The sequence below is a fragment of the Colletotrichum scovillei genome, assembly GCF_011075155.1.
Source record: "Colletotrichum scovillei strain TJNH1 chromosome Unknown Contig00013, whole genome shotgun sequence".
Taxonomy (NCBI): Eukaryota; Fungi; Ascomycota; class Sordariomycetes; order Glomerellales; family Glomerellaceae; genus Colletotrichum; species Colletotrichum scovillei.
In genome coordinates, this window is record NW_023336271.1 from 438,234 (window position 1) to 464,558 (window position 26,325).

General features: G+C 49.9%; 8 protein-coding genes across 8 annotated transcripts; 3 read left to right on the forward strand and 5 right to left on the reverse strand.

The window, feature by feature from the left end:
* Nucleotides 1-178: 178 nt before the first annotated feature.
* Nucleotides 179-1,477, reverse strand: HER10_EVM0008800 (uncharacterized protein; the record flags this gene model as incomplete). Its single annotated transcript, XM_035478309.1, has 2 exons — nucleotides 179-711; nucleotides 1,249-1,477. The coding sequence occupies 2 exons, from the start codon at nucleotides 1,475-1,477 to the stop codon at nucleotides 179-181; spliced, it is 762 nt and encodes a 253-aa protein (XP_035325946.1).
* Nucleotides 1,478-3,043: 1,566 nt separating this feature from the next.
* HER10_EVM0009068 (uncharacterized protein) lies at nucleotides 3,044-4,910 on the reverse strand (the record flags this gene model as incomplete). The annotated part of the gene is made up of 5 exons (XM_035478567.1): nucleotides 3,044-3,283; nucleotides 3,498-3,682; nucleotides 3,754-4,241; nucleotides 4,329-4,413; nucleotides 4,472-4,910. The coding sequence occupies 5 exons, from the start codon at nucleotides 4,908-4,910 to the stop codon at nucleotides 3,044-3,046; spliced, it is 1,437 nt and encodes a 478-aa protein (XP_035325948.1).
* Nucleotides 4,911-5,102: 192 nt separating this feature from the next.
* HER10_EVM0001257 (uncharacterized protein) lies at nucleotides 5,103-11,032 on the reverse strand (the record flags this gene model as incomplete). Its single annotated transcript, XM_035471012.1, has 10 exons — nucleotides 5,103-5,207; nucleotides 5,329-9,020; nucleotides 9,184-9,318; nucleotides 9,395-9,518; nucleotides 9,586-9,774; nucleotides 9,831-9,881; nucleotides 9,937-10,173; nucleotides 10,236-10,478; nucleotides 10,557-10,626; nucleotides 10,989-11,032. 10 exons carry the CDS (start codon nucleotides 11,030-11,032, stop codon nucleotides 5,103-5,105), a joined length of 4,890 nt encoding a protein of 1,629 aa, XP_035325856.1.
* Nucleotides 10,919-12,296, forward strand: HER10_EVM0007404 (uncharacterized protein; the record flags this gene model as incomplete). The annotated part of the gene is made up of 4 exons (XM_035476962.1): nucleotides 10,919-11,143; nucleotides 11,216-11,334; nucleotides 11,386-11,962; nucleotides 12,022-12,296. Exons 1-4 carry the CDS (start codon nucleotides 11,071-11,073, stop codon nucleotides 12,294-12,296), a joined length of 1,044 nt encoding a protein of 347 aa, XP_035325928.1. The 5' UTR covers nucleotides 10,919-11,070.
* Nucleotides 12,297-12,727: 431 nt separating this feature from the next.
* HER10_EVM0012202 (3-ketoacyl-CoA reductase) lies at nucleotides 12,728-15,727 on the forward strand (the record flags this gene model as incomplete). The annotated part of the gene is made up of 2 exons (XM_035481602.1): nucleotides 12,728-13,698; nucleotides 15,642-15,727. The coding sequence occupies exons 1-2, from the start codon at nucleotides 12,750-12,752 to the stop codon at nucleotides 15,725-15,727; spliced, it is 1,035 nt and encodes a 344-aa protein (XP_035325985.1). The 5' UTR covers nucleotides 12,728-12,749.
* A 4,345-nt stretch (nucleotides 15,728-20,072) lies between these two features.
* Nucleotides 20,073-21,393, forward strand: HER10_EVM0005356 (uncharacterized protein). Its single transcript, XM_035474977.1, has one exon. The coding sequence runs from the start codon at nucleotides 20,293-20,295 to the stop codon at nucleotides 21,364-21,366; it is 1,074 nt and encodes a 357-aa protein (XP_035325906.1). The 5' UTR covers nucleotides 20,073-20,292; the 3' UTR covers nucleotides 21,367-21,393.
* A 525-nt stretch (nucleotides 21,394-21,918) lies between these two features.
* On the reverse strand, nucleotides 21,919-22,919 carry HER10_EVM0002535 (short-chain dehydrogenase reductase family; the record flags this gene model as incomplete). The annotated part of the gene is made up of 3 exons (XM_035472241.1): nucleotides 21,919-22,130; nucleotides 22,188-22,540; nucleotides 22,702-22,919. 3 exons carry the CDS (start codon nucleotides 22,917-22,919, stop codon nucleotides 21,919-21,921), a joined length of 783 nt encoding a protein of 260 aa, XP_035325871.1.
* Nucleotides 22,920-23,487: 568 nt separating this feature from the next.
* HER10_EVM0000694 (amino acid transporter) lies at nucleotides 23,488-24,715 on the reverse strand (the record flags this gene model as incomplete). The annotated part of the gene is made up of 4 exons (XM_035470464.1): nucleotides 23,488-23,820; nucleotides 23,874-24,303; nucleotides 24,356-24,511; nucleotides 24,573-24,715. The coding sequence occupies 4 exons, from the start codon at nucleotides 24,713-24,715 to the stop codon at nucleotides 23,488-23,490; spliced, it is 1,062 nt and encodes a 353-aa protein (XP_035325850.1).
* Between the last annotated feature and the right edge of the window lie 1,610 nt (nucleotides 24,716-26,325).

Genomic DNA, 26,325 nt, shown 5'->3' on the forward strand with positions numbered 1-26,325 from the left:
GCATGAATAAGAAAACAATGCAAGATTAACTTATTCTAAAGACAGATATTGGCGAAGCTAAGATCCGTCCTAAAGCCCTTTCAACCTCTTCCACGTCGTCCAAGCTTGTATCCGCCAAGTCAACTACATCCGCATTGGAATACGAGCAGGCGAAATTGTTCGAGATCAAGAGCACGAGTTACGTTCGCTGGACGTGGTCGGAATGTAGTTCAGAAGCATTGTTCCCCGTGCCGGCCGGGTTGGTAGCCGGCACCTCAGATACGCGGTTGGGCGAATAGTCGTTAGGCAGAGCCCCGGATCTCGAAGTGGGATCCGGGCTCTGTGACGGCGTTGTAGACTGATGTTGATACGGACCCGAGTTGCCGGACTGACGATTGCTCTTGTAGGGTTCGTACATCGGGGCCGGGGTAGAGGACTGCCATTCTGATGTTGCTCTTGTAGCGGGCACTGTTGCGTAGGTGTAAGGCTGGTTCGTTCCGGCTGGGCCACCGTTGTTGTCATTGTCTTTACTAGCCTTTCTACGGTTGCGTAGTATCATCCATACGATTGCAGTGACGATTAGGCCCATGACCACGAGGCCGGCAATTGCACCGCCGACGATTGCTCCGATAGGGGGTGCGTTCTCTGTTTGTGGGCTTGGAGCTGGGGCCGCTGTGTTTGAGTCCGAGGGAGCAGTTCTTGACTCTGAGGGAACAGTGCTTGCAGGTGTGTCTGGCGAGATAGTCGATGGGGATGATGAGCTGGAGGAAGTACTCGTAGTTGAGCTGCTGAAGGAGTCGACGAGGTAATGGACACCCGTAAACATGTTATTGCCACAGTTGAAAGCCTCGAGTGTAATGATGGAGTCGCGAGTTATGAACTTTATGCCGGTTGCGCAGAATGGAAATTTGATATCGGTGCTGGTTTGGGCACATGTTAACCATCTTGGAGCGATTCACTCGTAGAGGAGACATGCCGCTCAGGAAGAAACGAACCAGCAAGCAGTCAAGGACCCTTGACTATTTTGTGAGCAAATGGGGCTATCATAGTCTAAGCATGATGCCCAGGGAGATGATCCACAGCCAAAGATGTTGCCTCTGGTATTGCAGGCCAGATCTCCGCAATTCCAGGGATCACCATCTGTTGTCAAACACGTTAGAGGCGGTCCTGTTCAGAAGAAGGGGGAAAATCCTGGAATGGATCCAAAGACAAGATGGAAGGGGAGATGAAGGAGATGTGATAATCTGACAAGTACTATAACAGACTTACCTGTCTCGAAATAACCGCAATTTTGACTGCTATCCCGCGGCTTCAGAGGTATCGCGGCGAAGCGCAAATGAGGAGGCATCGTCGGCGCCGCAGGCCACAAGTCGGCCTTAGTAGGTTCTGCACCGAGCCTGGCCGAGTTTGCAGGAGAATTTGCGAAGCGGACATTTTCAAGTGCGACAACCGCAGCCAGGAGCCCGACGAATGGCAGGATAGTTGAAACCGTAATCATGATGATCACATGAGTGTGAAAGCGCGACTTTCAAAGTCCAGGAGTTGAAGATAAGGTAAAGTGGTGGCATAAAATGGAATGATTTGGATGTGGCCTGGTCTTGCAGAGGGAAGGAGCATAAAGAGGCGTAGAGAATACATCGGGTGGGAATGGTGGAGGTTTTCTAACACAACAGCTTTGAGTCTATTTGAAGAGACTGCTGTTGAAGAGCAAGACCTGGGCAAAGACATTCTTTGCAGCTAGAGAGAAGGCTGGGAACTACCCCGGACAAGCCTAAAGAGCCACCAGCTGATGGCGGAAGTGACAGAATAAAGTCTGGAGAGGATCCTCCAGTAGGTAGTGAGTCGAGTCCAAGGGGCCAGATCCAGGCCATGCGACAATGTCTTGTTCTAAACCTACTCATTGGTTTGGCTAGGGTTGGCTATGGGAGCGGCATTGATAAGAGCTGAAAGCAAGTGACGGGAAAGAAGGGTGTGATGTAAGGAGGTGGGGGTCGGCGACATGACGCAGACAAAGGAAGCCGGTAACAAGAACACATCATCACTGCAAAGTAGATAGATGAAACCTACGGTCAATTCAGCAACTTGACATATTATACATAGGACGGTGTAGGTTAGTGAATTATTTTACAGGCAGACATTCGAAGCCCGAGAGGAACATTCTTGATAGGAATAGCCTAAGACCCCTTTTCGAAGTCTAGAGTCAAATGAAGGCTGAATGTAGTGTAGCTTATACAAGTTGAAAGACGCTGTATATCCTTGGCTTATCTTGAGCAAACCAAGTGGCGCCGATGGCTGCACGAGCTGAGCTGATAGTTCTGAAAGTGCTTTTCCATATGGAAGGTTACATTGAGTGGAATCATACATGTACACTACTACATCACCAACAGAGTGCTCCCAGGCTGTCTATCTGCCGGCCTTTGATGAGAGGAGGCTCTTGAAGCCAACTGCCCACCTTGAACTGAAAGAAAGTTGACGCTCATGGATGACGGAACACTACATTTTGCTTACAGAGACTACCGAGAACGCCTGGTTGCACGCAAAAGCTCATCAATACAGCGAAGTGCTTTGAGAAGAAAGCGATGACAAGGCTGTAAATTGATGAGACATACATACAAGTGGCACACGCCACCACCAGGTATCAGTTCCCACATCTGATTCATGGGTAGACTGGGAAACAGGGATCACTTCGGATGTTTGACGTCCCGTCAGAATTTGGACACATACACGGCGGGTATGCCATGAGGCTGTAGCAACGTGGCGTGCTACCACACAGCACCAGGCGATCTTGCGGTGACGCCAGTCTCGAATGGTTTTATAATAAGCAATAATAATACGAACGCCTCACGCTTCCCACACTCAACCAGGAGTTCTCATTCAGGTCATTATCTCAAGCGACGGGGCCCTTACATGACCGATGACAATATGGACCCTACGAGGTACATCTTTCTTGCTCCGTTTGTAAACAATCGAAGTCTGCTTGTCCCAGATCGAGGATTCATCAAGCTCTCGGTGGGGGATGGCAACGCAAGACGAAAAAGTTTCTTAGTCTGACTCTCCCTCAGATTCAGGTTTTTGTTGATACCCTCCATTCGAGACCATTTTTCTTGAGCAACATGGCCAACGGGGCTGCGAACAACATGATTAGTGAAAATATGCCAAAGCTCCAGCCCAAGCCCGTGGCGTTTGTCAAGGGTTGCTGAGCCGCGATGGCAGCGCCCGCTCCAATGCAACGTACAAGATTGTACGACGCCTGAACTGTTGCTGATGCTTTGGGGTTCAAATCCGTCAGAAGGGTGCCGCAAATCTGAAGGCGATGAGTTAGGAACTGTGAAACATGGTAGTTGACTTGAAAACTTGCACTGACCGTGAATATACTCGAGGTGGTGGCACCACTGATGAATTGCATCACCAAAGGAACGGCAATGTGCTAGTACGGTCAATAAGGCCCTAGTCTCCGGAGGTCGCCAGCTTGGGGCACCTTACCCAAGCCGGAGACTAGGAAGTGATGTATTACATACCGATTCTTGCATGAGACTCACTCCGTAGCCTGCGGTGGTAACTGAGCTTAGAGCAACTAGCATGTAGATCCCGGCAAGCCGTGCCTCTTCGATTGGAAAGTCCGATATGTCATCACCTCGACGATATCGGCTGTGTCTTCCTTGCCTGACGGATACCCTCTGGATGTTCTTGTCTAGAAGTTTACCTGCGGACCCGTCAGTCAGGGTGGTGTTCAAGTCGTGTTGTATAAGAATGATGTGTCCATGTACTACGGACCTGTCGTATATGACGCTATAGCACCTCCTACCCCTGAAGGTAGGTAAATGAGTCCTGCTTCTAGATAATTCAACCTGTAGACATCAATGCACTGAGCTGACAGTGAGCTTTGCAATGTCATCTTGACAGCATAGGTTATAGAACCAATCAGGATAACGCTGAAGTTGCCTTTGGAAAACAACATCGCAATGCAGTTGAAAGGGTTGGGGATGTGGTATCGCCGCTTGCCGTCCTGCAGTCCTTGATCTTGCCCCACCGAGTCGATCTTTCGGTCCCGGGTGAGAGAGTCAAACAGACTTCTATGAATTCTGTGGGCATTCAAACTTCCATTCCCTACGATTCGACGTTGTGTCTCCGGAAGTATAATGATGATGATGAGCAGGTAAGTGCCAGTCAATATGACCAGAAACCAGAATATCCATCTCCAATTGAGCTTCTCCGTGAGTAGCCCGGCGATGACCGGACCAAAACTTGGAGCAGCGTTGGTACTTTATCAATCTGATCAGCGAAAAAATGACAAAACTCTTGACCAATAATCAGAAGCCTAGCTGATGTTTGAGTAAGGGTTTACCTACAAAACGAGCATAGACCCTACGTAGGAGCCGCGCTCAGCGACCGTTGTTATGTCTGCAACAATCCCATATGCTGCGCCGTATGAACCTATTATTGACTCAGCTATATGGTATATCAATGAGTTGCCATAGTGTCGTATACTAACCAGATGCTCCAGCGCTTTGTACCATACGTAAGATGAGTAGAGCAGGGTACGAATTCTGCAGCGCCAATCCAATATTTGACGCAACGACGAGAGTGAACATGAGGATGTATGCGGGCCTCCGACCGCCTTGATCGGCGATGTCGCCCATGAAGGCTGGTGCGATACCCGCTATGATCAGGTATGAGGTGACGGTGAGATTGATGAGCGCAACGGAGACGTTAAGATTAATGGCCATAGGGACTAAAGCTGGAAAGTAGATGTAACTGCTCAAGGTGGAGAACATGGCCCCGAAGGAAGCAACATAGCTAATCCATCTCTTCTCGCCAGTTGTGAAGATCGAATACGGCTCTTCTAACGTTCTCTGGGCACAAGGTGTTATTGCTTTGTCGTCATTCGAAATATTCTGGATCGGCGTATCTGACGAATCTGTTATAGCCATGGTGGCCGCTTACGATGAGAGCTCTTCAGGGAAGTAATATTGATTCTAGAGAGGCTGGCCAGATGCCTACTACTTGACACTGAAGTGTCTAGCCGGCCTTTTATCAAGGTCGTAGGATTAGATTATTTGACTCTGCATGCTTTGTTCGGCCCAAGCTCGTCAACCCCGCAGTAGGTTGACTCAAAGAAGGTCTTACAGGGTTGTGAAGTGATTGGCACAATTGGAGAACGTCAGGTGATGAGAAGAATGCCTATTGGTAGATGAGTATGCTGCGCTGTAACGGCACAGCTCGAAAGTCTGGAGAGACCTTCACATCAAGTTTGGGGAATTACGCAACATGGTTTGGAGACAGACATGTGGCATTTCATTGCCAGTAAAAACAGATCTTTTGTTACTTCTAGATGGCTCATAGCGCTACCCTTTCCTCGAACTCCAAAAACCCGTGAAAGATGATCAACTGTTCCCCTCTCCCAAATGCTACCGCGGTCTTCGAAACGACCTTAATCACGACATCGGTTCCCGTACGCCATGTCAAGGGAATGAAGAAGTGTCGAGTGAAATGAGATGCCTCTGCGAGATGTCTCAGGCTAACAGAGCAGACCCATCCAGCCGTATCTAAGAAGAAGAGACTCGATCGTATGCAGCCGATGACGCATTGTATTGGCGCAGATGTCATGCGTAAACTTTGACTCGTGATTAAATCTGTTGTACTTGTGATCTTGGACGCCTCGACTGCGACGATGCCACTCGCCTGCTCGGGTGAATGAGGAAGCCCCTGGGCCAAGTAGGCTGAACCAGTGCCGCTGATCCATGCGTGGTGGACTTTCGGTAGTAGTGATTGAGGTATGAGAGAGGAAATGCTGATTTCCGTGCCGACTCTTCTCAATGTAGACCATTCGTAGACATGGAGATGGCTCTCTTGGAAGGCAAGCAAATGAGAAGGGCTTGACGGATGCTTGACCCACCACGCTCTATTGAGATTCCTCTCTTCTCCCATCACAATTCCGTTAAAATTGATCAATTTTGTATCGGCATCAGTGCAAACGAGCAATGATTCGGCACTTGAACTCAGGATGACTTGAGAGATATTACCATCGCTTCGGCGGTCGAGTAAGCAGGTAGTACGCGCCCGAGACGCTCTTCCCAAAGATGCGATCTTTGTAAGGATATGACGTCCAGTGGTGTCGACACTGAGAAGCGTGCTATTATCGACATTCCAGTCCAGTGACTTGATTTCTGTGAATGCATCGTGGACTCGAAGTTTCTCGACGACATCGCCGGTGTTCAGCTCACTTACGTCAATCGTGCCATCCTGGCGCCCGATAAGCAAAAACCTATCGTCGGCTGGCTCGATAGCGGTTATGGCTTCTCCCCACTGAAAAACGTGTGCGTGGGATGCTGTCGCCTCAGGAAGGGGGATTTCTTCACTGAATGGCTCCGAAGAACTGTCATCGGACCCATCTTTGGGAACCAAGATGAATGGCTCCCAAACGTTGCAGCTTTGCCCTCGAATGTCGAAGAATCTCAGGTTATCAGTGGAAAATACAATGTCATAAATCCTCAGTTGATCGTCAGGCCTCTCAATCTGATAGATCGGCTGCAAAGTCTCGAAGAGAAAGAGATATATACCTCCATCCTCTGCGGCACCTGCGAGAATCCTACCATCCGAGGTGGCAGATAAAACAGACAGCGACGTTGGGAGATGATACTTGTTCGTCTGTTCTTGCGTCCAGGGGTTGCAAGTTACAACATCGCCGTCCTTGTACGATACTGCCAGTAATTCGAGCTCGGCAATCGGGTTGAAAACCATGTCCAGGGTTTGGGGGGTAGCGTAGACGTGCTCGAAACCCTCCTTCTCAAAATTGCCGAGGCTCTCAGTGGCAGTTAAATCCCAGATAGAAACAGACGCATTTCGGTAAGCCAGTGCAGCAAGTTTGTGATCCGAGTCAAGTCGTATCTGCACAGCTGGCGTCCACGAAGCCACCTGTTTGTCGCTTTCGTCTGACGAATCCGAGTCTGGGGGCGCGTGAAGAAGTATGTTCTCCGCCCTTTCGCCATCCTTAATACCGTAGAAAGCTAGAAAACTGCCCTGAGGATTGGCCAGGATGATCGATTGTTCTTCAGGGTCAAATGATATTGACTCTGGCGTAAAGTCAATGTTCTTTGACCAAATAGGTGATAACTGAATGGTCCCCTGAGACCCACGAGTTTCCCATAGTTGCAACTTTCGAGCACTACAAGAGGCTAACAGTGACGAGCTTCGATTGAAAGAGAGGTGACGCACCCTCTTTCCATGCTCCAGGGTAGCAGCTGCATCGAATGTGCCAGACCCAGAAAGATTGTAAAGTTTGATGTCTCCACTAGAGAGGCCAACGGCCAGGAGACGTGGACTACATGCTATTGCGCAAGCATCTTCTGGGAACAAATATCCGGTCAACCTGTCGTTCCAATCTTCATCAATCGGGCCTGAAATCCTTAGTCGCCTGGAAGGCTTTGCGAAGAGCTGTCCAATCATCGATTTTGGTGGGCAGAAGTGTGGGACAAGGAAGTGAATCGAAGATGGTGAGGCTAGAAGGATAGAATGGAAGGCAGCGAGGATATGGTAGATATCGTTTGCCCATGTTGCAATAGTCTGTGATTCCACACTGACGGGAGACTGGTATTTGGCTCGGCGGCCTAAATACGTCTTAAGCCTCTGTGCAGTAAGCGGTAGTGTCCACAGGTTCCCAGCTATAGCCGTCCTTTCAATCCACGTCAAGACATTGGTCCTAAAGAACTTGTTCAGAAGGATGAGTAGAGAGTCTGTCGCCGAAGAACCTTGAATAAGATGGTAAGAGAAGTTAAGTGCGGCATACTCGGATAGAGGTGAAGTAGGATTTATCTTGGCCGTGGCATTTGCTCGACGCGTTCTCGGTGGCGCAAAGTCGGCACTGCAGAGAAGATTGAGGCAGATTTCGGCAATTATGGAGTGTGAAGCTACACGGTCAATCCAAAAACCATCTTCTCTTTGCTGGCTCAAGAAAGCTGATGTCGTCTGATGTGCGATCCGGATGTAGGACTGACTGTCCACGACAACAAGGTGTCCTGTCATATTCTCGAGTTCTCTTCCGTTGGCCGTCAACGTCTTTCCAATATCAAGCTTAACTGCCTCGGCTAGCTCTCTAATGTGAAGTGGCTTTGGCGAGCAGATAGTCCACTTCAACACGCATTTGGCCAGCTCGGCGCTGGGTGACGCGGAAATCACAACAAGCATCCGGGAGTAAAGCTTGTCCATCTCGGGTGGAATTTGTCGTAAAATATCTTGCTTGTCTTCTATACTGTAGGCGTTCTCCAGATTGGCTATGGTGAGCGACGCCCACAAGAAACTGCCATCTGATTTGGCAAGCACGTCAGCGACAAGATTCTGCATGCCTCGAAATTGCTCGGCGTCGCCTGTGTGAAGGAATCTAGCGTTAAGGAATAGTTCAATATCTTTCAGAGAACCTTCCTCGCCAGTGAATATTTCCACGAACTCGGTGCGCTCCAGCGTGAGGTATCGACCAACCTGACCGCCAGGTCTACTGGTTATCATGATGCGGGCGGGAAATCGCTGGTCCATGCTGGATAGCATGGAAACTAAAGCTGGTAGCCCTTTGGAGGAGCATTCATCAATCGCATCTATGACCCAGAACTGGGGTCTTGGGTGCTCTACTTTGAAGATACGTTCCACGAAAAGGCTAGTCCAGAGCATGTGATGATCATCATGCTTGATGGTAATGTCGTCCTCGGCCATCGCAACCAGAGCCCGTCGGACCTCGAAGTTGGCGTCAGCCATTTGGAATGCCAGGGACCGAAGAAGGAAGGCCAGAGTGGAGGGGGTCTTATCCTCATGCTTGAAGAAATAGAAGCTACAATCGAGGTTGCAAGATTGCAGGTATCGGATGACATGACCAGCGGCAACCGTTTTCCCTGTCCCCGGGCGGCCATTGAGCCACAATATCTTTGGCGTCAGCTCTTTCGGAGTGTCCGATAACGGGCTCGTGCCATCCCAGGTTACTTCGGGACCGTCTACCCATTCTTCGAATGTCTCGTCTTCCGTCAACCACGTACAAGACCCGTAGTGCTGCTTCTCTTTGGTTGCGAGAAGAATAGCGTCGGGTCGCTGATCGAGACGGAGGAGTGCAGCGACTTTCTTCAATTGAGACCTGTGCTCCTCGCGACGTTGGAACAAGGCTAGAAAAGCCTTGATCAGCTCAAAAACTTTCGCGATGAGATCCATCGTGGATTTGCTTACTGCTAGCTCCCATCTCCTCGATCGTGGTGAGAAATGCTCGTTGCAAGATTAAGTAGTTCGGGTTGACAGGCGTGTCAAACTTGCAGATTTGCCGGTGATCTGCCTCGATATACTGAACATGTTCTTTGGGCATGCCTGTGGCGGTAAAAGAAAGGTGCGTCAGAAATCAGAAGGTGAAGAAGAACAAAGAGTATGTGTCGGTATAACCAACCGAGAATGGCAGACTGCTTTTCCACGACCAAGGACGACGTGGGGCCAAAGCTCATCGGCAAACTCTCAGAAAAAGACCACAAATTGAGCTTATGGCACACGTGTCGGAATTCGTCGTTGATTTGCTGCTTGTAATGTCAGATATCTGATTCTCGAACCGCCATTGGTGTGTTCCTGCATCAACATACTTACCTGGAGTGTTCCGCTGCCAGGTATCAAGTCGTCGAGGAACGCCTTGGGTCCGTACCCTGCTGACTGGCGGACCAATCTCGCAAAGTTTGCTGAATCAGCCCCCCGATGAGGCGTACCCAGAAAGAACATGGTGTGGATTCTCTGCCCGATAGCTTCGTAAGTTGGGTCGCGCGTAGCTATGAGATATGTCTTACGACAACCGGTAAGCAAACATTAATGCCAATTTAGAGCTCCAGGAAACATGCCTTCTTGGCCACCAAGCCGCCCATACTATGAGCTACGAATACGATGGGTGTCTGGATTGATTTGAGTCAGAAACGACAGGCAAGCATATAAGGAAGGCTGACTGACATTGCCGTTCTTGCGGAGGCAGGGAGAGTTGTAGAGATCGGCAAGCAACGCTTGTCCAAAATCGTGAACGGTCAAGCGACTATCCTTCCTTGTCGTCCAGTCTGAGTTGTAACCATAGCTATGGATACGCACGTGCTTGAAGCCAACCTCATTTGGGAGCCAGTCTTTGGGCCAAAACATACCGGCCTCCGCCGAATGACTCCATGTTTTCCTCGACCCTCCTCCCAGCCCATGAATCTAGGCCAGCAAGTATCAGCTTTACCGTACGGAGAATGGTCTAAGCCTCCTTCTCGACCTACAAAGACGAAGTCTATGGCTGGCTCTGAAGGCTCATGGAGCAGGTTCAGGCCGAGGGCTCCTTTAATGTCCGCAGCAGAGAGGGTTTGAATGCTGCTATCGGATCTCGACGATCGAGAAGAACGGATACTGAACCTGCGAAGTCTGTTTTGTAGCAGGCCAAGGGATGGCGCGCGAGTTCGGGAAGGGTCGCTTTCGGGAGGAGAAGGGAGTGACGATGGCGGCTCTGCGGTGATGCCAGCCAGCTAGCACGGAGGAGGTAGACATTAGCTCAGAGCTACGGGCGTAAGCGGGGAGAGAAGAGTGGGCTTCTGGGCCCGTACCATCGGGCTGGTGTGCACGTACAGACGACGGCGGGCCTGTGTCCATTGACATGGCCCTGGTGCCGAGCATCTAGTCCGAAACCAAGATGCCGGAATTCGGTGAACAGAAAGAGGCAACGTCGCTCTCGTGCCAGTCCATCAAATCCAGAAATTATCAGTGTCCAGCATTCGAACTGAATCCTACTGTTTCCACGTGATCAGGCTCGGAAGAGATACATGTGGCAGTAACCAACCGGGCGCCTACAGGGGCATGGCGAGGGTTGGGCGCCTTCAGCTCTTCGGCGAGCTGTTACCCCGCGTTGATCCTGTAGCCGCCCATCTTACGCTGTGTGCAGAGAGGAGTTATTAAAATCAGGCTAGGTCCCCATCAACATAAAACTGAAGTCCTCTACTCTCAAGTTGTCTGATCCCTCATTGCACGGCGAATATTACCTTGTGGTGCGAATTTGCTGTTCATCAATACCAAGTCGCGTCATCTCCGCGAGGTAGAATCGGCTTCTAGGTTGCCTTTGGCATGGAGAAGAGAAAGCCTAAGCAGGCCGATCCTTTGGGTGAAAATGTTCAGCTTGATGAAGCTGTTTTGGCCAGTATGCGGTTCCTATCCGATCCCGCTAGAGTCTTAATGTGGTACACTTGTCTGACGTCTCAAATCACAACAGAGCTTCCAACAGGCTGCAAAGTACTGTCGGTAGCCCCGTCAGGCCAGAGTCTTTGGGTGGCCACAGTCAAGATTGTGGTTCAACAGGAAGATGGGACGATAAGCGAGTATTTCAAGAAGGCAAGGAACTCGAAGTAATTTCGGCGAGAAATATCTCTGATTGTCAAACAGGGAGCTCCAGGTGCGGTTGGAGTAGATATGATGAAAGGCACATTCGAAGCCGAGAATGCTCTTTACACATTCGCTCCAGGCCAGGTTCCGAAGCCGATCGGGTGGGGGACCTATGCGAGTGACCCGGACACGCATTTCTATCTTTGCGAGTTTGTGGAAATGTACGACGACCTCCCTGGCGCTCGAGATTGGGCGACTTCTGTGTCGAATCTTCACCTCAACAGCATGGGCAAATCCCCGACAGGGCAATTCGGTTTCCATGTCACTACCCATCTCGCCAATGTGCCAGTCGATAATACATGGAACTCTTCTTGGGAATCGTTCTGGAGACAGCAGATGAAGAGCCTTTTCGATCAGGACGACCGTGTCCACGGAACGGATTACGAGTTGACCGCGCTCAAGACCGCGTTTCTCAATAAGGTGATACCGAGATACCTTGGCCCACTTGAGTCAGAGGGACGATCTATCAAGCCTTGCCTCATCCACTCCGATCTATGGCCTGGCAACATCAAGCCTAAGACGTCCACAGACGAATTGTGCTTGTTCGACGCATGCGCATATTGGGGACATAACGAAGGTAAATTTTGAACAACGAGTCTACCTAGGTGAGATTCGGGACTTTGCTGACGGTCTTAGCCGACATTGGTATCTGCCGAAACCCGAGATACAAGCTTGGTCAGCCGTGTATCCGCGAATATCTCAAAAGGGTGCCAGCGTCCGAACCCGCAGCGGATTTTGAAGGCAGAAACGCAGTGTACGCGATGAAGTTCCATACGCTACTGTCAGTCATGTACTCCAAAGACAAAAGATTTAGACAGACGCTCAGGAATGAGCTAGAGGAGATCATCGGGAAGATGGGGCTATCAATGTCTGTTGAAGATGATGAAGGAGACCCGATCTTGAAACTGTGATGATTTTGCAGCGAATCCTTGATTATTTCCTACTATTGCCTTAGTTGGTTCGGACACCGGATTTTGAAACTCAGCTCTGTTCAGCATGTCATTGGAAAACGCTGTCGCTATAAATTTATCATGATTCTATAATCGTCCAGATAAGATGAGTCGTCGTGATACAAGATGGGGTGCAGTGAAATTGCATCTTTATTGATGCCTGCCTGAAGTGTGCATGCTTGACTACTCATCTTGCCAAGCTTACCTACTAAGCTTGGGATGGCAGTCAATGCTCGACGCTACGGCCCCGTCTCCACGCCGCTAGGATAGCGGAGACACTTTAGCGAGTGACTAGGCGATGGCCCTCCTGGAACTTTCCGCTGAAAGATTTCTTCTCATCCTTGTTCGAAACGGTTCCTTCAACTCCATCACATCAATTCGCCCTACGCCTCTTCAAGTTTAAAAGCCACCGTCATGCTTGAGCAGACTCTCAAGGCCATTGGCCTTATCTGGATCCTCTATTCTGCCTACAAATTCTACGACGCCATTGCGATATGGATTCTCCCTTCTGTATCACTGAAAAAATATCAGAGAAAGGGCTCATATGAGTCCTGGGCACTCGTTACCGGCGCCTCCGCCGGCATTGGACTGGGATGCGCGCAAGAACTCGCGCTTCAAGGATTCAACATTGTTTTACTGGGTAACAACGAGGACGAACTGGAGGACGCCCGCGCTCTCATCGAATCGGAGTGTCTCCGTCGACACAAGGACGAGATCGCCGTCCGCATCCTCAAGGTCGATGCCATCACCAGCACACCCGAAAAGATACAGGCTGCTGTCGACAACATGGATGACTTGAAGATCACTGTATTGGTCAACAACGTCGGAGGTGTGTCCGCTCGGCCGCCGGCGATCTGGCATCTGCAAGACTTCACTGCCGAAGAGGTGGACGGCACTATCAACCTCAACGCGCGATTCATGGCACAATTGACCCGACTTATGCTCCCAATCCTCGCCAAGAACGGTCCTTCTTTGATGCTCAACGTCAGCTCCGGCGGCAGAATGGGAATGCCTGGCGTGGCCGTGTACTCTGGAACTAAGGGTTTCGTTTCTTCCTTCAGCAACGCCATCGCGAGAGAGATGAAAGCCGAAAAGAAGAAGGTCGATGTGCTTTGCCTTGTGGTTGGCGACGTGAAGACGCAGTCGAACGCTGTTGGCATGGCACCGGGGTCACCAGACGGCAGAGAATTCGCCAAGGCCGCCTTGAAGAGAGCGGGGAGAGCAACTCAAAGGGGCATGCTGGAAATGACGCCTTGGTTCAAACATGCAGTCCAGTTGGTACTCTTCGATTGTATGCCTGAGTGGATGCGGATGAAGTTCATGTCTGAGCTGTTCAAGAAGAAGATTGAGGCTCATAAGAAGGGTAAATGAACCCTTCTTCAGTCTGTGTCGCTGTTGACTCATACGACGACTATGGTCAAGCAGCTACACACGAAGCATCATACTTAGAGCAAAAGGATAAGTGGCGTAGGTATATCCAACAGCCTCAATTCACCGGAAAATACATCACTCTGAATTTTCAACCTGTAGGCTGTCTTGATCAGAGTCACCTCAGCGAGCATGTTAGATCAGTGAAAATGGCCTAGTGATCATGTACTGAATTATTTTCTACCTAATATTTAAGAGTTTCTTGGGAACTTCGGAAGTCGACGAGGCAGGTATGGCCTTATTTAGGCATGCGAATGCCGAGCACAATAAGCATCACGTTATGGATGTGTCAATCAAATTCGAAAAGATTTATCATGCTGCTTCGCGTGTTGTCAAATAATCGTTGGCTCGGAATTCCTTCAGGCTAAGGGCAAAATCCCACAGAAGACGCTGGGTTGATGATGCCCAAATCAATGAAAGTCTCATAATTCCAGTAATCGCTCTGAGTTCCTTGACCGTTGACTGGGTCGGTCCCAAAGAATTTGGCGGTCCAATATGAGCTTCCTTGGGTATATTTGGACCAAGCATAAAGCCCATCATTCAGATTCTTGGCCCGGCTGGCAAAAGTGTTGTTGCTGAGAGCCTGAATCGACCACTCGCCGATGAAGACAGGAAATTTCCCATCGCTGATAGACCCCTTGGCATCTTCGCAGATGAATGTCGGTATGTTGCCGGATGTGGTCGGTCTGCCGGCGAAGTAGTAATGATGGGAATCGAAAACCAGGTTTGCATCAGAAGGGAAATACGGCGACCAGAACGTCTCGGGACGAAAGCTGCCTTGTACCATGACTGGAATCTTCGGGTTGATCGCTGCGACTCGGGAAAGAACGCCGTTGATAAACTTTGCAACCCAAGCAGCACCATTGATGCTAAGTGCATCCGGCGTACCGAACTTGGAGAAGTCGCGGTTGTCCACTGGCTCGTTCAGGGGTGCAATGGTGTATGACTGAGGAAACCCGGAGGTCTGAACATACTGAACGACGGCATCTATAGTGCGGTATGAATACTCCAGGGCAGTTTCGTTGTTGAACCACCCATAGTTGCCGTCCTTCTCTCCAATACCCAGCCCGTTGAGCCCACCTGGTAAGGAGTGAACATCGACGATGACGTGCATATTGTACTTTGTGATGGCATATGTCGCAATGTTCTTCAAAAATTGAACTTGGTTGCCGGTGTATAACTGGGAGCCAGGAACCTTGATCCAAGCAGCGTAGTGTGTCGGGATGCGGAGGATGGTGACACCAGCTTTGGCGAGCTTGTCAATGTCGGCAGGCTGGACGTAGGTTGCATAGCGTCGTTCCAGGACCGGGCCACATTGCGAGCCAAGACGGACGCAAAATCCCCACTCGTCGGTGGTATTGCCGCCGTACTGACTCCAGAATCCGGCGTCTAGGACGGCTTCTTGAACTAGCCAGCCACCGAGGTTGACTCCGTTGGCCTTGAAGGTCTTCCAATCAACATAATCCTGAGTCGGAACAGCGAATGCGCTGACGAGAAAGAGGCCTAGGAAACTTAGGATATTGGACGTCTTCATCTCGGTGATGATGTCTGGTAAGTGACAAGATTGATTCGGAGAGGCAGTTCGGCTTGGTAATAAGGCACAGAAAAGTTGTTCAAGGAGTTGGTTCCAGAATTCTAGTCCTCGGAGCTCAGAACGGGATTAAATAGTAAAACACGGTGAAGTCTAAGACATCTATTCATATGGTCATTGGATCAAGTCCTCCGCGAGAAAATACAGGACGACTGTCATAGATATCCACAACCTTCTTAGCTCCGTCACTCTTTGACCCGAGATCTGAATTGAGTCCGGTCTTGTATCCTCGTATTACTGGACAACGAGAACGTTCCACCCCGTCCAAATGAGGTCTTCAGCCAAAGGTTACGGTTCTCATTATGCTTACTCCTACCTAGATGCCACGCGTGTAAGTGTGCGGGGCCCCGCACGTGGAGAGAGGGCGCATTAGGGGTTGCTACCCTCCGCATTTTTCATGGATTATACGTGGAAGAGGAGATTGGGGTTACACCACCAGCAAAGATCTACACAAACCCGGGTCATCCCCCTCTCTTCCGCGAAAGGATGACAGCATGATTATGCTTCTCTGGACGACTCGCAGACATTGAGATACTGCAGCTTCTGCTTCATGTTAGGCCACACGTTAACAAGGTGAGCACATGAAAGACATGCTCACGAAGACCAAATGACAACCTGTCTCGTCCCGATATCCTGGCTAATCTAAGTCCGTCTTCTTGGGAGCTTCTCTTCAACATGACCATGCCACAAACATTGACGTAACACGTTCGAATCTCTCATTATGGGAGACACTTTGAAGAAGTTATATTATTCTTCTCGTCACCTGGTGTCCAGCTAAGGCTGCCAACACTGAACTGGATGCAGTAGTGCAAGCCTGGAGAGCGTCCCGGTGGGGGGGAGTATCCGGTGGGCACCATCCACTTTCCGTCATATGGGTCCCACCCGGGCGTCTCCATCAGTAGACCTGTATCCCCCCTCGGCAATCACGTTGGCCCTCCAATATTCGCTTGGGAACCGCGTATTATAAGTTTTCGGGACAATGTAAGAGCGAATGAGGCGTATAGGGATGGAAATTCGTCTAGACGTCCAAGAATCAACGCTTACTCGCCCTCGGAGACTGGGGTCTTCAGATTCATTCTAGCTGATATTATAGCCCGAAATTACATGGACCTTGGGGTCTCTGCAAAACAAGACTCCGCGGATAGGTCTTTTGTGACTCCAGAGATATGGCTTCCGGCAAACTTGGCTACCTAGTGGATGCTGGTGCTACTTTTGAAATACGCGATCGGCCCTCTATTCAAAACATGTCAAGTCGCGGAGATCATGGTGACTGTGAATTTCTGCCTGACTGACCATATACTAGTGGGCATTAATAATGGATCTACCTTTGTGTCTAAGTGAGTCATTGTTAGCTTAGTGGATCAACCTCTTGTTGGATGTTTACTATTCAACTATACTTGGCGGGGAAATGCGCAAGCATCTTGTTATCAGCTCCATATTCTTCAGCCCAATGGCGGAACCCAAGCTTTTAGGATACACGTATTGAGTGTGTATGACTTATCAATTCAGAAGTATTCCCAATCTGCTCCGGAGGCGGGGCATCGTTGCTGCCGCACACGGGCCCGTCATAACACCGACTCAAATGCCTTGAGTGCACTTGAGGATTCTTGCAGTGGTAAAAAGTGTGCGCGCCTAGAAGCGACCGGCCTAGAAAAGAACCGATAAATCCGATAGTAGGTTTGCGAAAGTTACCTCATAAGCCTGGCAAGCTACCTTGGAGCCGGTGGTTTACTCCGGGTTCGGCAATGTTGCATTCGGGGTAAACCCACCAAATTATATCATCAGTCAGTTCTTGGCACGTGGTGAACAATTACTTGAGATTTTCGGCGACGTATGGATAGTTTCTCAATGCTTAAGATAACTGGCTTTAATGTTACGTTGACGGTAATTGAGGTCAATGTTAGGTGGCACTTCCGCGGCGGTGTCGTGATAGCGTGATAGCAGAAGGTACTTTTATTAGGTAACGTAGGGTAGAAATGCTCACTGCGTGCTGGGAAAATGGCAGTTTTGCCGAGTGTGAAGCTGCCGCCAATCTGGTCAGATAGTGTGGTGAGTCAGAGAATTGTATCCGCAGAACCACCGCCTCCTGCAGAGTAGATTGTCTGTTGATGAAGCTTTGCTGACATCGCCTAAGCAAGACTGTAGTCACGCTGCTTCCAATTGGACCCGCGACGAAATTGACCACGAGGAGTCGTCACTGGATCTTAATTGCCTGCCCGGAAAAGGAATGACTGAGAATCTCTGATAGATAGGCGGGATTCGACACAAGATCTCGATCCGATCTACATCTTGCTGTATCTCTGCGAGTCTGCGTACAAGTAAGTCAAACCCCCCACTTCCTGGCACCCCCCTGTTTCTGGCACCCACAAAAACGATGGGATCACAACCCAACCTCCTCATTACTATTAACTATTGATCCTCAACCACACCCACTACAATACAACTGCCAGCCTCACTAGGGCATTCAGAGTCGCTGGATTCAGCCGTAATAACCTCCTTTTCACCCGCTTCGATTTGAGCCCGATGGATATCCCTGATGTTCGCAAACTTCGTGTTGGGATCGATCTGAACAGTCTTCCTCTTCCTAACTGCAGCGTTGGTAACTTGAGCCCTCAGGTGAGCCAGCTGCTGGGCAGCTGCCAGTTGCCAGGCCTGCTCTGAAGCCTTTTTCACCTTCCTGAACAGCAGCCGTTGAGTGCTGGTATCATTGTCGAGTTGGGTGTATAAGTGCAGTTGACCGCTGAGCTCTGCCAGCTTCCTGGGTGTCGACCAGACCACTGCAGAGGAAGCAGAATCCCATGGCTCAACAGGGGTAGTTTGTTGACCATTATGGCATCGCTTTTTGCCCCGACTGGTTGGTTTGGGTGGGGCTTAGCAGAAGGCTCAGGTAATACCATAGGGTTCATCAGGGCTTAACCATCGCTACAGGGTGTAGACCAGTCCACTTCCAACCACTTCTGATGTTCGAGACTGATAGACCAGCAAGTCCTTCTGGTAACAGTCCAGGAAGTTCCTTTTACCTATAATGGTAGAGTCGTTCCATTGAGACAAGTAACCGAGCTCCTTCCGATAGGCTGACTTAACAGGGCTGAAGACAGACTGGTCAAGTGGCTGGAGGACATGAGAGGAGTGTGGTGGTAAGAACAGTAAATGGATATTGTTAATATAGCAATTCCACATGAAGTCTGTCGTCGTATGACTCCCATGCCCATCCACAATCAACAGTCGAGCCTCGCCCTCAGCCTCGGGCATAGTCTGTGGGATAAACACCTTCTCTAACCATTCAATGGCAGTTAAGTCTGTAGTCCAGCCATTATCTGTTGCTGTAAACTCCCACCCATCGTATGGAACCAGATGTAATGGAAACCACTGTTGTTGGACCGTCTTCCCTTGAAAATGATAAGAGGACGAAGTGCCCTACCCAAGGCTGAGATACACTCAATGATAGAGACCCATGCCCTCGACCCAGGTTGTTTCTTGCGAACAGACGTCGTCTCAGCCATGCCCAGCACTAACCCATTAGCTCCCTGACCTCGAGGATGCCAGTCTCATCCATATTATATCTGTTGGCTGGTTTGATGTCCTTGATCTCAGGGATAGCAAGGAACTTAAACCAGTTCCTAATGACCTCAGTAGATGCCCCATTAACGCGTCTAGAATCGATGGAACGACTTCTCTGAACCTTAATGATAGGGTTCCTTCTCACGAAGGCATAGATCCAGCCTTTTCCTAATGGTTTGGTATCCCCAGCAGCAGCCAGAACTCGCTCTGCGAATTCCTTCACCTGTTGGTGCGTTGCGAGGCCCAGCGAAGCCTGAATGCGAACCCATTGTGCCAGCTTACTCTCCTGGTCAGGAGACAGCCTCTGCCAGTCAGCAAAGCCACTTTCCTAGTCTGACCACCTTGGAGACGTAGTTGGAGGGTTGATCGTGGTATCCCATACTCCAATGAGGCTCTCTTTGACTCTTGCCGTTTGAGATGTCCTCGAGAGCCTGACGAAGCTGATCTTCGGTATATTGAGGCATTAGATATAGAAGATGTGCAAAAATGAGCCCATTTGGACTCGAATTGAAAATGTTGTGATAAAAGGAGGTTGGGGGTGGGCATTGCGTTGTGGTGGATTTTCGCGTTTTTGTGGGTGCCAGAAACAGGGGGGTGCCGGGAAGTGGGGGGTTTGACTTACCTGACTCAGCTTGGTAAGGAAGCTGGCTTCACAACATTGCAGCATTGCACTGGCAATAGCACCCCACTTTGAAATAAGCAAGGGGGCATGCAACGACAGTCGTAAGTGGTTTCTCTTTCCCAATCAACTCTCCGGCTAATTGATACGCTCCGCACCATTTAGCCCTACAGTTGAGTGCGCCTCATTAGACACATAGGGGGCGGTCGAATACACATCATATTGCCCACATTGAATATATATCCTGCCTAGGTACGCTTTTGACCCCCGACGCCAACTGGACTGAGAAGAATAGCGCCTTCACGGCAGAGTGATGGGCATTGCGGGGATTCCAGGGTGTGTGACACAAGCTAACATGCACATGCGCCAATGCTGGTATTAATAATCCAGCCGAAACTTGGCCCGCGGCCTACAAGGACTCTGACCACTGAGCAACGTCCAGATCGGCCGGTCGACCATTCGGTCGAAGCGGGAACAAAATATACCCACTTTCGCTGTCTACAGGTGGTTGCATATGCAGCGACGTTTTACTCAGCTCACCTCATCTTGCTCTTTGTGGACGTGATCTACACATCCCTCGTTCCATCAGGTCCACGGAGAGGCATGCATGTATGCAGTAGTTGCGGAGTTTTAGGTTTGGTCATACTCCAGCCTTCACTCCAAAATGACTACCTTAGGTATGAGATGGAGTATAAGAATCAGGCTCCCGAAGCCGTCTGCTGAAACACGTTCCACAACAATTCATCCCAAACCTCACAATGTCTACCTTTGAGGAATACGACGTTGCCTACGCCGACAACAAGAATATTCACTACCTCGCTGCGGGCCCAGTCAATGGACCTCTCCTTATATTCGTCCACGGCTGGCCAGCAATCGCACTTGCATGGAAACCTCAGCTTGAGGCGTTCAGCGCTCTAGGTTTCCGTGCCATCGCGCCGGACATGCCCGGATACGGCAAATCGACAGCTCGCAAGGTCATCGAGGACTACTCCCAGCAGAGTATACTCGAAGGACTGCTGGCACTCCTTGCACACACTGGTCGGAAGGAGGCCGTCTGGATCGGTCATGACTGGGGTTCCCCATGCGTTTCAACTGTTGCAGCACAGCACCCGGAAGTTGTCAAGGCTCTGGTGAACGTCTGCGTTCCGTATCGCACACTGGACTTGGGACTGAACACAATACTGGCCCTTGTCGACCGCCAGGTCTATCCCGAAGACCAATACCCCTACGGGCAATGGGACTACATGCGTCATTACGAAGAGGATTTTGAAAAGGCTATCGCCTGGTATGAGAAGGATATTGAGGGGATCAACAAGGCTTTGTGGCAACCGGGCAAGCCAGTTCATCCCCCAAAGCCCACATTCACTTCCACTGTCAGAAAGGACGGAGGATGGTTTGGCGGTATCCCACAACCTCCATCCCCAGATCAGATTCCAGCTCCTCTCCTCGAGGGTGAGGTCTTTGATGAGTTCACTAAGGCGATGAAGAAGACGGGATACTGGCCGGGATCGGCTTACTACATGAACCATGAGCGCAACCACGAGTTCAACTCAAAGGCACCGAACGATGGTAAATTTGACAAGCCTGCCTTGCTCATTCATGCAGCATTCGACTACGTGTGCGAGACCAAGACCACCCGACTAGCCGAGCCAATGCGCCAGGCGTGTAGCAACCTCACCGAAGTGACTATTCAAGCTGGACATTGGGCAAACATGGAGAAGCCGGCTGAGACCAGCGCAGCTCTTTCGAGGTTCATCCTTGAGGAAGTTCCTGATTACTGGCCTGGGTTCTGGGACAGCGGGTACGCGAAGCGCCAAAAGTCAGTACTTTGATTGCTTTGCGACCCAGCTACTTGCAGGCCATGAATACCTATCATCAAGTTACATGTATTCAATCAAGTTTGAAAATAGAAAGTACACTCAAGTCGCTACAACATGACACTATGTCGATTTCTCTTTCGGCCAAAGTGATTGTAGCAATTGTTGCTGATATAGGAGTGACGAACTGTAAAAACATGTCGTCAATAATCATAACAAGTCCTGTAGAAGAGAATAGGAAGAATCTGAGGTTTCAGACTGCGGTCAAGTCTTATGGGATTCTAAGGCTACCCAATGCTTTAAGAAGATTTGCGTGCACATGTAAAGCGTGGCCTTCACTAAGGGTCTAGGTGTTGTCCCAGGAATTCAGTAGTAAAAGATCATCGCCTGGGATGACCACATATCATGCAAAGGTGGTAAAATGACATTCTGAACATGCTTGACCACCTCAATATTGTTCCATTGTGACCCAAGTTGCATCTGATCCACGGTGAGATTGAGTAGCGGGAGGGTTTGAGTGGATCGCCAAGACTTTCAAGCTTTTGGCATCTTCTCTAACTATCTACTTTAGGGGTGTGAGAGCATAAATTTTGACAGATCATCCGACTGTTTCTGCCTTGCCTTGACCAACTGCAAGAATGGTTCTTCCGGGCCAACTGAGCCAACCAGAATATGCTCAGTGCCCGAAACAAGTTGCTTATATGTCTCATTGGTAAACGCGTCAACAGGCATCCCCATCGATCGACCTTTCTCCTCGCCCATGTAATCGTGCAATTCGGCTGGTGGTCTTGTCAGTATTGTCTTGGATACCACAAATAGCACATTTGACGACTGACTTTGCACTAAGGGAGGCCAGATCTCTATGATCTTAGTGCTAGACCCTTGTAGTTGTTGTCTCAGAGAGTAAACAAAGGCATGAAGAGCTGCCTTGGAAGCAGAGTATGCTGGTAAAGTCACTGCCGGAATCAGAGCAAGGTGAGTGCCGGTAATGATCAGACTTGTCGGCATTGCTTTCTCTTGAAGTCTCGGGAGGAATTTGACCGACATGTCGACAACGCTCAAGAAATTGACGTTTATCTCCTCCCGAAAGGCATCAAGATCAACACTGCTAGGTTCCGACAACTTGATCTGACTTTGGATTCCTGAGTTGATGAACACACAATCCAGATCGGGAAACTCATCAACAACCCTGTTAAACTGTTAGCATAGTAAGTCGCTAATGCTTGCCGTATGGAGGCATCAGGTCCGCAAGGCCTTTCTACGCTTCGGGTCAAGTACCCCATTCCGTGGTGGGGGAGGGGGCGGGGGCGGGGAGCTTGTGGGCAGTAATTTTCTGCACTTGGGACTGACCTCTTCACAAAATCATCGAGACCTGCCCTATCTGTGATATCGAATCGGACAGAGGCTGCCTTGCTTGAGCCATGCTTCTTGACAAATGCATCTAGTCGTTCCTGGCGCCGACCGACAGCGATGACTTTGACACCGTTTTCGACAAGCTTATCCGCCGTTGCTGCTCCGATGCCCGATGTGGCACCTACTAGAAGTACTTGCTTATATAGGAATGACATGTTAGGCAGAGAGTTGAGTCGTTGGTTCGAATGGTGAAAGCCGCTGAGACGTGGCAAGATGTCTACTGAGTGAAGTGGCTGAATCGCTGTCGTTAGCATATCCTGATGCCGTGTGATGCCACGCTATATGCTTTATATTTCAACCTCGTCGATATCCATCAAAAAATTGAGATCGATATTTCCGAATCACGAGACAGCTTGCTCCCGGCGCTAGGGCCGGTGTTTTGTGGCGTTGAGATCGCTGGGATTTGGACTGTTGGCGGGCAGGCGTATACAATCATCGGGATTACAGAAGTGTTTTTTACCTAAAGCCGAGCGACCAACCCTTTTTTTCTGATGTCTGGTATGTCCGAGACACGAATCAACACCGATGCTGTTTGCCGTGGCCCGGGCTTACAACTTGAACAACGACGTCAAAGAAAACAGCGGATTGCTAATCATCTCCTCGCAGCTGGGGTATTTGAAGTTTAAGTCTATTATCTTGAGAAATCTATACGTCTAGGGGGTATATCTGCACCCGCAAAATCGGGGATGGCCATCTCGCGTCATCATAGTGCAAGCACTCTATCTATTTCTCAGCAACAATGTACTCCGTGCAAAGGAGCTCGGATCTCAGATCCATCACATCAGCGATAGTCTTGTTGGGAATGATCTCAGCCATCCACAAGACGTGGTTCAAGGTGGTGTCGTTGCCTGCATCACCGTCGTAGTCGAGGTAGGCCGCAGAAGGCGTGAGCCAGCGGTTTTGCTCCATGATGAAGGTGGGAGGGATGAGCTGACCGCTCATATCCGTGAGGCGCGAAGAAAGGTTCGCGAGTTGCCAATCCCACCAGAGGCGATCCAAGTTGGCATGGTGCAGGAAGAAGATCGGGTCACCGGGGCTGGCGTTCTGGTTCTCCATCTATTGCAGGCGTTAGAAATACAGCCGAATACTGAAACGATGGGGTTACTTACGGTGCCGCCAGTAGCAAGGTGACCACAGGAGTGAGGAGAGTCAACGTAGCAGAAGTTGGCTTCGTTGTAGGTCTCCTTTACATAGCACTCGTCGACGTAGGACTGGTTGGCGAAAGTGAACGCAGTCTGGTTGAACTCACGAGAGAGGCAGTACTCGTCATAGTAGTCGATGCCATAAACTTGGTCCATGCGAAGGGTGGTGTTGGCGAAAGGGCCATCGATGACGCAGTTGGTGCCTTGGGTGGTGTTGACACCGTTAGTTCCGAAGCTGAACTCGTCAGAGCCCCAAACAGAGGCCTTCTCGACGGTTCCAAACACTTCAAGATCGCGCTGCTCGTCCCAATAGGGAAGAGCACCAGTGTACCCGCACTCCTCTTGGAGAAGGATTTCGTGGAGACGAAGGAAGAGGCGGTGCCAGGGAAGGAAGGCTCTGAATGTGGAATTAGAAAAACGACTCGAAATTGGCTTTCCAGAAAGCTTACCCAACTCCGTGAATGAAGTTCGACTGTTCGACGTGACAGCTTTGAAGTTCATCCCATCTTGTCTTCGCACCCTTGATGCCTGTCTTGGCGGGTGATTCGAATAAGCATTTGACGGCCTGAAGGTAGTCGGATTTCTCCTGGTTTTCTAGAGTGTGCCTGATTATTCATGTTAGTATCTTCATGGAAGAAGTGTCTAAACAATAGGGTGATGACTGACCATGCCTTTCTCTGGTTCATAGAAGTGCAAGTAGAATTAGAGAAGGTTCCATTGTGGCCGTTGTGACCATGGGCGGGAAAGACAGGCGATGCGCTAGCGAAGGCAATGGCCGAGGCCAGGCTGAAAAGAGTGGACGACTTCATGTCGATCAGTGAGAGATAGGCAGTTCTGGAAAAGATCTGCAGGAAAAGCGACAACTAATGTGGTGAAGAGCAGAGTCTATTGTTCTTATGCTTTGTAGCAAAGGGAGACAGGTTTCACTTATACTGACAGCACGACCTTGCCAAGACCTCGGGATCTCCCTAGACTCCTCCTAAGATAGGAGTCCAAGGACCCGGAGTGGAAATTTTCGAATTCAAGATTCTTCAAGCTCCGAAGAACAAATATCCACCAGCTACGCAAAAAGTTGCGACGGCCCTACGAAAGAAGCCGCGCATGCGGCTTGGGGATCCGCTGACCCCATCGTAAACTTGGCGATGCTTGAGATAAAGATTTGCCCCCCGGCGTCTATTCGTCTCGAGTTGCCCATTCGGTGGATGCCGGACAGGGGTGTCAATGATGCAGCGTTCATCCAAAGGTAAAAATCTTAGCATGGAAGTCGACCGAGGCCCGATTTGCCTATCCGTAATCTATGTCTTGTGGGCCGTGATGGATACTAAAAAACCTACTGCTTCCCTGACAGCATCCCACCTGGCATCCCACATACCGAGGGTCTGGATCCGTGGATACAGTGGAATGGTTTATTGGACGAATGAAAGTTTCAAGCACAAGACAAGCACATGCCGACTTACGAGTTGGGACGAACATGCACAGCCGCCGGAAAGATAAAAAGGGTCATCGGGTCCGGAATCCCACCTTCGGCTTGGGGCAGGTCCGAGACTCCATCCCAGCCGGCAACGGCGACGGCGGCCTTACCCAGTCCCCCACGTGGCGTAGCTGACGACGAAAACAACATGGAATCAGTTCCAGTGATGATCAAGGAAGGAAAAAGCAACTCCAGAACAAGTGAAACGGCAGTCTGACCCGTGTTGGCAACGGTGTTTATCGGAGACCGAGTCAGTACTTGACTCGTTGTCGACAGGAAAAAAGAAACAAGCAACAAGGCATCCAACATCGGAGATTCCTCTTCGAAACAAAAGTCCGATCCATGTACGATTCGCCCTTCGACTGAGAAAGCTCGATAGCAGCTCAGGAACTCATGACATTTTCAAGATGACCTTGGGCTAAGAACCACACGTATCAGTGGTAGCGCCATTGAGAATAATTTGGCGATTCTTTGAAATGTTATATTGGGTAGTTATTGAACAGGTAAAGTACCTGGCATGCGTTCATAGATTTCACATGCAGTATGGTATCTTAGTATTCGAGCCGCAAGTGATGTTGTCTTTATGAGGCTCTTATCACAGTTTTTACATTGCCACGGAATGTGGTAGGGGTAGGTTATCATCACAGCAGTGACTTGAACCGGGAGCATAGTGGATAGTTTCGTCATATAACAGTGAAAGTGCAACCAGCCCAGCAGCGGCTGCAATCGAATGAAACTGTTTCAACAATGCCACGTTCTCGACGCTTACCAACGAAATGGAAACTGTTCTAGGATCAATAAACCAGTGGGGGCAAACGCCGCCGACCGAAAGTTAACGAACCTTATCCAAATCTAGGGGCGGACCGTGCTGTTGCACCCCAACTTGGCCGGCAAAGTCTTCCAAAATTGGCAAAAATGGGAAAGTGAAAGGCATCGCTTGCTTCATCT